A 12,116-nucleotide genomic window follows, 5' to 3' on the forward strand; every position below is an offset into this window, starting at 1 on the left:
ATAATGCTGATTTTGTGACGCTTTATTTTGTCACTGTTAGAAAGTAAGTGGATGCTATCAATGACATTCTATTTTTTAAAAGAGCAGGGGAATTTCTCAGGTACAGTGAATCTGTAGATACTGTACATGACATCTGTCTTTCTGTCACAACCAGTGGCATCTGTTCCTTTTACAGCTGATTGTAAAACATGTTTGCGATGATCCTAAACTTAGAGTTAGATAAGAACTTCTGTATAGAAGTATTTGTTTTGTGTATTGTACTTATTGTTTCTATGCCTATTCCATTACTAGTATATGTGACAAACTTTATCAAACCACCTTTAGACAACTCAGAAAATGGACAACTTTTGTTGTCAATACTGTTACAGATTATATGAACATTATGCATGTCAATAGTTTCTGGTAGACTAGCTGTATTTTCTTCGATCAGAGCCTTTTATCATCTATGTTATTTGTGAATTTGCTTAAAATTAAACATTATTTTGTTGTTTTGTTCTGCAGGGTCGCCACACCAAGACTGGGCAGTTGGCGGCCATCAAAGTCATGGATGTTACGGAGGTAGGTTTCCATGGCAACTGTCAATCTTATTGTAATATTGTCATGAGTGATGTACATATGCACCGGTGCACCTTCAGTTGAAAATTTAGGTACACACTAACACAGCACTAATTTTTGGTGCAAAAAAATGTATTTATACCCAGTGTTTTAGTATGGTGGCCTTAAAAAGGTATCTTCTAACACCTATACGAAACACCTGTTCCACCATATCTTCCATGGAATGGAGACCCTTAATAAATAGATAAAAGTATTTCGAGCCCTGTGTATGGTAATGACCTATTTGCCAGTATCTGGTCAGCTATGCGGGAGAGAAGCGCCTGTAGCTCCCATGCGTACACCTCTAATTGACGTTCATCACTCAGGGATGACTAATGTATCTGTAGTGGAAGGATTCTTGCTGATTGTGCGTGCGGTAGGCGACGGGGTCAGTCCTCTCCGCGACCTCTCGCTCCAGCCGGCCTCGGAAGAAAATGTTTGTCTGCTGCGATCAATACAAAATTACCATGCAAGGAAGCTCCAGTGGCAAGGCCTAAAAAAAAAAGAGATGATGTGTTTCTGGTGACCCTAGCCCTTTTTGTGGGGTCGACTCTGATGAGGGACATAAAATTTCTGATTCGAGTAATGTCATTTTGTTTTCTTTTGTAATAGAAAAAGTGCCATAATAAACCTAGGTCCCCTTCATTCATACATACATTTTGTACCTACTGTTCAATTGATGGCCGAATCTTAATGACCTAACGACCCTAACTTTTTAGGACTATTATCGGAAATGTAACAATAATTTTTCGGTTGATGGGAAGTGTTCAGGGTCACCTGTCGGAAACATCTTAAGCCAGGAATAAGACAGGAAAGAAGCTAGGAAGGGTGTGAAGTAAGCTCTAACAATCATCATCATCATTTCGCTGTGCCTTCCCAGACTAACTCTACTCTGCCCGTGTTGCATTACCGGTATAAGAAACTCAGGAATAAGTGGCAGGGTATTCTATAGAAATCCAGAGAAAAATAGTATTCGAGGTCTGGAGAGGGTAAAACCCTGCACATTATAAGCCAAATTTATGGCTTAAACCAAAATTGCGTACCTGAAAATTCGCAAGGTGTTGCTGCAATTATAACAAGGTGTTCAAGTACATTTATTCCATTGCATACAGAAAGCTCTAAGTGCTATTGTGAATTGTTTGCTTTGGGGTATGTATAGAGATAGAGTTACTGCAAACATTAAATATGCATACGTGAATGAGGCGATAACAAAGAGCCAGAGTCAATGTGATAATGACACTGACATTGTGGCTGTCACAAAACATGCATGTCCGTTTGTGCATCACAAATCACTCAGTCAGACAGAAAACACGCTCCAACAATTCTGCCGTGGGTCTGAACAATGAATATCAGAATACGCACTCATGATTGAAGCCGCAGCAAAGCTCTATCATGATAACGTTGTTGTTGTAAAAAAAAATCAAACATTTTCGTCCATTAACGGTCATATTGCAAATTACCAAGACAGACAGAAAACACGCTCCAACAATTCTGCCGTGGGCCTAAAAAATGAATATCAGAATATGCATTCATGTATAAAGCTGCAACAAAGCTCTGTCAAGATAACGCTGTTGTTGTCAAAAAATCAAAAATTTTTGTCCATTAACTGTCATCTTGCAAATTTCCAAGATAGACAGAAAACATGGTCCAACAATTCTGCCATGGGCTTTAACAGTATCAGAATAAGCATTCATGTATGAGGCCACAACAAAGCTCTGTCATGATAACATTGTGGTTGTCACAAAATCAAACATTTTTTGACACATCAGTTTATCCGTTTTGTATTGCAAAAAAGCGCCCTGCCTGAGTCAGAAAACAGTCTTATACAATAAGCATGTTCAGGGTTTAGAATGTGCATGCAGCATGATGCATTGTGGGTAATTTTGTCAAAGTTCAAAACCCCTGAGACATACATATAATATAACCTGTCTGGATACGGGAAATGTTTATAAGTTAGGGGCCTTCATCTCTGACCTCGCGTATGTATGGACTGTTTTTGTCTATCCTGAGAAAATAAATGCTAATGTTTTGGTCTATCCTGAGCCTGAATGTGGGTATAATAAAAGCTAATGAATTGTCTGTGGGTCAGCGGGTCAGTACCCCAGTGTCCAGGTCAGCGCCAGTGATGATTAAATGACACAACTGACCTGCTCTTGATGCAGGTGCCATGTCAGCGTTCTACAGGGCATGTCAGCTTCACTGATGTAGACCTGAAAATAATCTATTTTAGTGTAGAAAACACCTTTTTGATGCAAATCGTGTCATACTGATTTCAAATTTTGTTTCATGTACATGTACATCAGTGTGTTAGCTAGTATTAAACACTTGCAATATACAAACCTTCACTAAGGCAGCACATTTTGCTTTCATCCATAGGACTTACATTTTTTCATCACTCCACATCCTTTTAATTGCAGTTTGTAGGGAATCTGCTAGGGTACCCATAACTGAATCTAAGCTCTACTCAAATAGAAAGGGTCATACAGATCCAAACATTATTTTCTGGGTAGTAGAATTCCTTGAAATGTTGATCTTTGCAGCCAAAAAAACTGTAATTGTTAAAAGTGGTTTTATTTTTGAAGTTTTCAATCGGACTTCTCCATGAAATGATGACATAATGAATGCTACAGAATTGCTTCAAGTTCAACAGCGGCCTTTAAAACAAAACATAGAAAACCCCTTGAAGTATTTTGAGTCCTACATATCAACTGACCTGGCTGTTCTATCAATATTTACACCTTGGTGGGCAGTAAGCTGTCTATCCATCAGCGTCACCCATGGACCTGTACCCCGCGACCCTTCGTGACCTTGTCAGGAGGCGATTGCTCCTCAGACACCAAATTACTCTTCCTGCATGCTATTTCTATTATCTAAGGTGTTATTGAGCTGGAGTCGATATGAGTGTACACAGAAGGACATCGGCATTGACATTAACAGCTTTGCTGACCAATAACCAATGTGATTTTATATCAGTGAATGAAGGAAAGGAATTGTGAATTGTCCATAGGCATCTATTAAATTGTCACAATAAAGCATTGTCTTTGTCAGATAAAATCAAATTTTGCTAGTTGAAAGTTAAAGTTGAAAGCTGTGGCTAACATTACATGAAACATTGAATTGAAATTGATAACTCCCCACAGATACACACATTTTTCTGTGTAACACTCCTGCAAATGATTAGAATGTAATGTCAAGATATGCTGGACCAAAAATGAAATAATTTTACAGTCCATATGAGTGTCCCAATTGAAATGAAGTGTATATATGCATGTTCAATTTCTGTAGAAGTGTTTTTGTAATTATACTGTGTGCGATCATGTAATCCCAGCCTATTGGTTTTCACATGTTCTGGCAGCTTATATTATATTATAAGCCACAATATACTGTGAGGTGATCAATAAATCTCAGAAGGTGTCAGCCCAAATTGGGAATGATATTCCCAGCGTTATACTTCTGCATTAGAGTTTCAAATGACATCCCAACACATATTCCAGTAACTCCACAATTTGGAGAATGGTCCAATAGCCCATACCTCTCTTTTTACTGCCTTTTACTTCTCAAACCTATGTCAGGTACCCATTTTTACACCCGAGGAGAGTGAGGAAAGCTGAAGTGCATGATCTATCTTAGGGCGAAACACCTAGCCAGGAGTCAAACCAGCGACCTGTCAATCCTGTGTTTCTGATTAATCTTTAGAAATCCTGCCCCGAAGTGGTCAAGACACTATTTGGGCCCGACTCCTTTGGTAGTACATTATCTGTCCGGACCAGCTGTGTCACAGAGAAAAGTCAGACGATTTTTGCACCGGTGTTCTATCACGACGGCGAACGTGTCAATCCGTAGAGGACGTCATTGGAGCAATCACCAGCCCCCCATCTGTCCTGTCCTAGACAGAATTGATGGATGTGCATAAATGTTAAGTCCCAGCTCACGAGCTACACGCAAACAGGTTACCCCCCGTGGTAAACATTCCCGCGCCGTAAGCCCCCTTCCCCTATTCCGACCGCTAAGACCGTAAATCGCATCGCTCGTTTAGTCCATCAGGTGGGGAGAATATACGCCAGACGTTTTCTCCGGAAGATTGTAAAACACTTGTTTGAAATGTCAGGCCTCCGCTCAGGCGTGTAAAATGGTCACGGTCACAAGAATGGATGTGCGACCGGTCCTGTGGGACAGGCACAATGCAGCGCAAACAACTCGTATAATTTTTTTTTCCAGTACATAATATCGAATGCCCTTTCCAAGCTTTTCTGAGGGGAAAACTATGATATGCCTGGCTGTGCCATTTTAAAAAGTCCAGGGTAGGCGGTCAAAAAAATATTTTGGGTTGGGTGGGGAGGGTGGTCAAGAAAAACTGACTCATAACTTAAGGATGGTACTTAGAAAGAGAGGTAGAGGTGGATCGTAAATATTATACTAAATTATGTCCGACAATGTGTTCGTTTTTTGCAAAAGAGTGAATCAAGTATTTTATTTGTCGCATGCAAATCATTCCTGGTTACCTCTTGCTTAGACTGGCAATTTATGGAAAATATTTATAGGATTTAATAGACATCGTTTCCAATTACTGTTTTTAATGTGATTTATGATAAATACAGGTGTTTTTTTATCCGTATGTATCTTTGCAAGCAATGTGGCAAACAGGTAACAAATGTGTAATGTGCACTGCGAGTGATATTGCCTAGTCTATGCAGGAATTGATTCCCTGCATTGCTATTCAACTGCCGTCCTTTCTTACCGCGATACATCCATGACCGATCGTTCTGTCTAACCCACAGATATAAACAAATGACATCATCCAAGACCAGGTAGCTCCTGGAAACGCCTGCCTGGTGAATCTTACTATGCAGAAAATCCAAAGATATCCGCTAATCTTGTCTCGTTCGTTAGGAGATGACGGCTAAATTTTGCTCGTTATGTTCTTCAAACAAAGTCCACAGGAAACATTAGCATATAGATTGTATAGGTGCGGGGTAAGATGATGTCATTCCGCATGTGGAATGGTAATGCAGATTGTTTTATGAAGGAGCATCGGATGCATATTTCATTCACGTATATAGCGTTGTGCGGCAGCGATAAGAGCCTCGGAGGTATTGATGCATTCAAGAGCACGACCTTATTTCGTCAGAATTCGCCGCGTTTTATGGCTTTGCGCCGATCGGACATCAAAAGCACAAGATCCTCGCAGCCATCTCTGGGTACTTAGGGGGAAAATAGGATGACGGTACGTCCTGCTGGGACTTCCATGATATTACCATGTATTAAGGGAGGAAAGCAACTGTAGATTACTAATGGTATAAAGGAATTGCAGACCATGCAATCTTATTGATCATGTATAATTCTAATGGCGTATTTCTTCCTCAAGACTTACCAATGGATCAATAATATCAATCAATCAATAAACAAGAAATCATTTCTCAATACACATGGCAGTACTAGCCTGAATTGTGCCCATTGTTACATTGGTTGCCCTAATTGTAGAATTGTTAACACAGTATTCATGTTAAAAGATTGTTACAATGAAAATTGGAGATATTCTAATCATAAACGAAAGTTAGACTTGCTTCAAAAAGCAGCCATATTGAAATCCTTCTTGATACCGCAAAAATTACAGCCATTTTTGGATTGGTTACCGGTAAATCTTCGGCAAGATGTGCAAATACCTCATTTTTCATCTGTCTAACGGGGCGCTTTTCCTGCCTCCCATACTAATGCCAGAAGTGTTCGCCATGACTAATCTGTGGATACATGACAGTCATAAGTCCCTGTCTGATCATGTCGCCGGCACAAAATTCATTGGAACAAATGAGATCCCTGAAGGCATGGTGAGGCGGAAGTAAGCTGGGAACAGATAAGCAGGGTTCTCCTGACTGGTGCTGCATCTGTGAACAAAGAAAATCATGCACATCCATCATAAGAAATTGTACAAAGAAATAACTGTACAGAAGTAGTGGTAGTCGCTTCAATGTCTATGGAAGACAATGAAATTGAACAATTTCTACCTATGAAGGAAAAAAAACATGATATGCATACTATGTTAGTAAGAATGGCAACTTATTTCAATTATTGGTTGTTATTTATTGATATTTAACTAGACAGGGGGACAATACATTTAGTCTCTGTCTTACTTCAGTACTTTCTGCCTGCTTTTCTGGACATTTTGCTACGTGATTTCATCCCATGCAAAATAGAAAACACAAGTACCAAAAATGCAGTTCAAAAAAAGTTGATTTAGAGTATCAACCTTTGGGTGAAGTAAGCTTGCAGATAGAGAATTTAAATGTAATTTATAGTCCACAATCCTGGGCAAGTTGAGAAGCAGTTGCCCCCTTATTAGCACTGTCACTTTCATGCATACCCAGGGGGGAAAACCCAAGGCATCATCTTTCCAGCCCGCTACCATTAACATACAAGATGTGGGTAATAAACCCCCGTCTACAGACTCCTACCAAACCATGAATAAAAGATATCCATATTAAACGTGAGTATGATTGCTCCTACTGGTCTCGTTATCACCCCCGGTTGACGACACTCTTTTTCCAGTTGTCACGACAACGGCATGAAATAAACTAATAACACAGCGCAGTGTTTGAGCGTGAGCTTCGATAAGCTCCCAGACAGTATGTATGACCATAGTTTGCTGGCCACTTCCTATTAAAATGATTAAGGTGGTAACAAAAGGACCTTAGCTACAAGGGGTAAATATTGGAGCAACAACGCGAAGCTCGATTGTCGAGACTGACATGAATAGTAAGAGATCGGCGCGGGAGATACGCAAGGGGCGACGGAGAGGTGAATCGATGAGTCATCCGCGGGTAGTCCCTAAGGTCCCGCGGCGCATGTCGTTGTTGGAATCAATACCTGTTGGAGGTGCATGAGACGAGTAGATTTGACGCTAACAACAACGCTGAGCTCATGCGCTATTGAGCCAATGGTTGCCCTGTATGATCTGAAATCAGCAATGTTCAGGACTCAGACTTCAAGAGCATCAAATTTCAATTTTCAAGGAAACATGGAATAAATTGTGTCTTTCTCTGCATTTAAAAGCTATTTTTGACAATATACAGTGTTTTTTTTTTGCCATATTGATACAAATTTATTCTAAACCCTTGGATCAACAAGAAACTAGCCTCAAACATGCTACATTTCTTGTAGAGGCTGTAGATATAAAAGTATTCGAACTACTAGTGACATGATTTGAGTATTGACATCTGGTGGTTGTCCTGATATCTTGTTTATTTCCATAACCATGACATTTGTATTGGATCATTCCAAAGGGATGGAAGCTAGCTCATCTTAATTGTCTCTTTCCACAATGGCAGCAGTTCAAGATAAATATTTGGAATGCCTCACATTCGTTCTCCATTGAAGAGATCTGTCAGAAATCAGCTACAAATTGCGTTAATACTCTCCGAGATTCGAATAAACAGTTTTCTGGTTTGCTCTTTCTGTAGACATGCAGGAATTGAGTACTGTAAATTCAGTTATTTTTGCAGTGACTTATATCATGATAGAACGGGAAAGAAGAGTTTCATGGCATTTTAAGTTGGCGTATGAAACAATTCTGTAGTTCAGTGCATGCAGTAATACATTGGAAAGGCATACCGAATATCGTTGTGTCAAGAATTTGCGCTAGATTTATAGCACATGTGCTTGGTAAGGATTTGTTCCTCTTACAAATTTGGATAATTTAAAACCAAGCGTGCAGTAAGTCACAGTTTTGGTGTGACAAGTCGTCAGTGTGAAGAAATGGACGTTGTGGCATTCCTGCGAAGCAGGTGTATTTTAAAATCTAAACGTTACACATACCAGATGTCTTGCACACTCCCGCGAGCTCAAAATATTTGTCAGAAATGTGGTTTGGAACGGAGCGTCGTGTAGACAAGGTTGATGCACCTGTCGGAGTGATTGGAAACATTGTGATTACAGTGATGAAAGGCAGATTCAAGGATGAAAGAACATGTATTTAGCGTAGTGTGCAGCTGGGAAAGGCACTTTCTACGACTTTCCTCACATCACTCAGGTGAAAAATTAGTACCTAGCTTCAGCTAGGGTGTTAAATGGAGGTCCCGTCTTTGGAGAGGGCCAGATATGAAGCATGTTAAAGAACCCACCGCACTTATTGAAAAGAGTAGTGGTCCTTCCCAATGTGAGTGAAGCAAACCTTACAGTCTGGTCCCCGGGTTGACATCTTGCAAATGTGATAGTCACCTGTTATGTCAATCCTTCCACAAATGTGGTAAAACTGAATAAATGAAATAAATACGTAAGCTGTTAGCAACCCTGCCTCTGGACCAAGAGGTTGGGAGTTTGAATCCCAGGTATCGTTGTAGCAAAGCCGCATTGCACTACTAGCTTATAAAAAGCGTCATACTTTGTCCTCAGACAGAGGTCGCCTGCTATATCATTCATACAAACTTTTGTGGGGCTTGAAGCTACATACGTACCTTGAGTCCTCATCTACGCATCAGCTACAATGCATGCAGAGTTCAATTAAAAGATACTGTCAACACCATGATTGCTTTATGGCCCTCTGGCCAGGCAAATGTCATAAGTACATGATATCTTTATTTCACATTTGTCCCACAAGGTTTGCCACCTGTCCTGTGCTCATATCTATGATAGCTTGGAGGCATTTACGTTCTCATTTCATGGATGTGTTAATAACAAACTAATAAAAACCCTTTCCCACCCCCTAGCAGTCCTTCCGGTCACCTCTGAATTCTCTCTGGTCTATCAACACAGCCAAACCCACAAAGGTGCTGGGTTGTTGCCAGAAGGACTTCCTCAGAAACTTGCCTACATGTTTCCTTTGCAAACTTCCCTCCTCACCAGTCATGGAAGTACTGTAGATTTGTTTAAATCCCCGGGGACCTGATTTTGCTGTATGATGGAAAAGGAGCTGTTGGAACAGTCAGGAGAAATGCAGATCACATATTCCCAGTGTCACAGCTACAGCAAGAGTTCAAAATAAAATCACCACAGACATTTCTAGATTTACAGTAGATCCTAAAAGATCAGTCTCTAAACCTGACCTTGGATTTCATCACCAGTCTGTCTGGAGCCTTTTGGTCCCTGGAAGATTTCGCAGTTGTTAAAAAGGAGAAAAACGTTTCCACCTCCCGCTTGGAGAGGATTTGGGAATTCAATTAGTGACGTTTAGGAACAACCTGGAAGCAGGAAAGGTGATTTCTCCAGAGGCACCACACATGTTAACATTGTCACCTTCCAAGTCACCCAGGATAAACTGTAGGCCTTAGTTCCTGTAAACCCCCCTAAGGACAAGCCAGGATTACAAGATCCTAAGGGACCAGAAGTCTAGGAAGAAGGAAGAAACTGTACCTCTGAATCTTTCGTCACCTGGAAATTTACTTTGTGATGTAGTGCCCACCCAACCACCTTATCCACACAACTGTGAACATACAGTTTTGGTTAGGGCAACCCTGGGGATCCTGTTGATAGAGTAGTGTTTAGACTTGTACATGTGTTAGATTATACGGATTGGTTAGAGCTACAGAAAGAGGAAGGGTTACCTTGGATTCAGAATGGTAGCGGCTGCATATTACATTAAAATTCAAAACCTGTTGGCTGGCTTCGATTTACACTAAATTTAGGTACCAGATTATGTGTCACCTTGAATGTACTGATTTTGCTCTACGTTAAATTTGTGTATGAATTACGTGGAATTGCAATTGCAGATCACACTCAGTAGGAATGCACACCCCCTGTAACGTGAAAGCAGAGCTGACTGTCAACTTGGCAGATATCGTTGAGCATGTTTGATACAGTTTGACTCTTTCGCTTAGTTCAGGAATCAATGAGACTTTTCCACCATGTAAATAAAGTTCCCAATGATTTGCAGAGAAAGTAGGAGCACCAGCAAAAGGGCGATTGGATCATAACTTTCAGGGACTCTATGAAAGGACAAAGATGATAATTTTATTGCAGAACAATTGCATCAGTGACAATGTATGGCAATGTATAGAAACAAAAGTACACATAATACTACACATAAACGTTATATTACAACAATTTATGAAAATTCTGCAATTCATGAATTGTTTACTGTGGTTTTCTTTTTGCAGTAACCTCTCTGATGCATTCCTAATACTGTGAATATGCCTTTCTAATGTATACAACATGTATTACTACCACTACTGCACTGTATCACAGAATTGTATCAACTTCAAACTTTAAATGCAGTGAAAACCTCTTTTCCTCCTCTACTGTGAAATCAAGTCCCTCGGAAAAAAATGAATTTATAGCACTAAAAGAAACTAAAACTGAAGACATCACCATAAATTGGCTTGGACTAATGACAGAAATGTTCCTGCTTGTTTCAGGATGAGGAAGAAGAGATCAAACTAGAAATCAACATGCTGAAGAAGTATTCCCACCACCGGAACATCGCGACTTACTACGGCGCCTTCATCAAGAAAAGTCCACCAGGAAAGGACGACCAGCTATGGGTAAGAATTTTTTCTCAGTATTGATTATCACAAAAATATCCCTGCAATTCCAGAACAAGATTCCAGAACAAGATTCCAGACCAAACTGACACTGCTTTTTCCACCATACACAAGAGCTATCTGCCATGTGAGATCATGACCCTAGCATGTCCAGAACACTAGATGTCAGAAGTTCTACTGCATTGACATGGAAAGCTGCCAGGAGACCCAAAAACTAATCTTTTCTAGTTTTGACACAACCTTCCAACACACCAAATATAAGAACAATCCACCCAGAATTCTTAACTTGGTAATGGACAGACAAAAACAGACAAATACTACCCAAAATATGACCTTCTTGATAAAGGTCACTATACTATACACTTGTTGCAGAACAGTTGAACAAGGTACAAACTATGGTAAAATTTGGCAATGAATATTTGGTAACAATTCTAAGAATTTTTTTCTGTCTGTATCAAACTGTTAACATTTTCAATGTACTGTACTTGCAGGTACATGTATAACGGTATTATGACAATAGATCTTTCGTATCTGACAGATTCTGTCTTTTTGGCGACGCTCTCAGGGAGCAGTCCTAATTGTTTCTTTTCTCTTTCAGCTTGTCATGGAATATTGTGGAGCTGGATCAGTCACAGACTTAGTCAAAGGTAAATTTTTTTCTCTCCTTTTCTACATTTTAGCATATTCTGTATAATTTTTTTTTACGCAATATGGCTATGATAGATCAAATAGAGCTGAAATATGTGATAAAACCAATTGCTGGTACTGTATAGTTATGTTTATGTTTTCTCTTCTCTTTTATCTATTCTTTTATCTATATTCATCAGTATGTTACGATATGAGTTATGAAGCTGTAATACACATCACAGCCAGTAGGTGGTGCTGTAATGTTAATCAGTACCCTTTCTCTATGCAGCAACAAAAGGAAACTCCCTGAAGGAAGAGTGGATAGCCTACATCTGCAGAGAAATTCTTAGGGTGAGTATGAAGAACAACTTGTACTCTATGGTGTCACCATTCAAAATAAGTAGAGTAAGAATGGAACAAAGTACA

At 39.8% G+C, this 12,116-nt stretch overlaps 1 protein-coding gene across 8 annotated transcripts in view; it reads left to right on the forward strand.

The window, feature by feature from the left end:
• LOC118426824 (mitogen-activated protein kinase kinase kinase kinase 4-like) overlaps positions 1 to 12,116 on the forward strand; it is a 72,617-nt gene that overhangs the window by 36,849 nt on the left and 23,652 nt on the right. For all 8 annotated transcript variants that reach the window (XM_035836359.1, XM_035836365.1, XM_035836361.1 and 5 more), the window contains exons 3-6: positions 502 to 558; positions 10,938 to 11,063; positions 11,662 to 11,710; positions 11,980 to 12,041. In XM_035836359.1, coding sequence (XP_035692252.1) covers positions 502 to 558; positions 10,938 to 11,063; positions 11,662 to 11,710; positions 11,980 to 12,041 — 294 coding nt within the window. The remainder of the gene's footprint in view (positions 1 to 501; positions 559 to 10,937; positions 11,064 to 11,661; positions 11,711 to 11,979; positions 12,042 to 12,116) is intronic.

Source organism: Branchiostoma floridae, chromosome 12, assembly GCF_000003815.2.
Source record: "Branchiostoma floridae strain S238N-H82 chromosome 12, Bfl_VNyyK, whole genome shotgun sequence".
NCBI lineage: Eukaryota > Metazoa > Chordata > Leptocardii > Amphioxiformes > Branchiostomatidae > Branchiostoma > Branchiostoma floridae.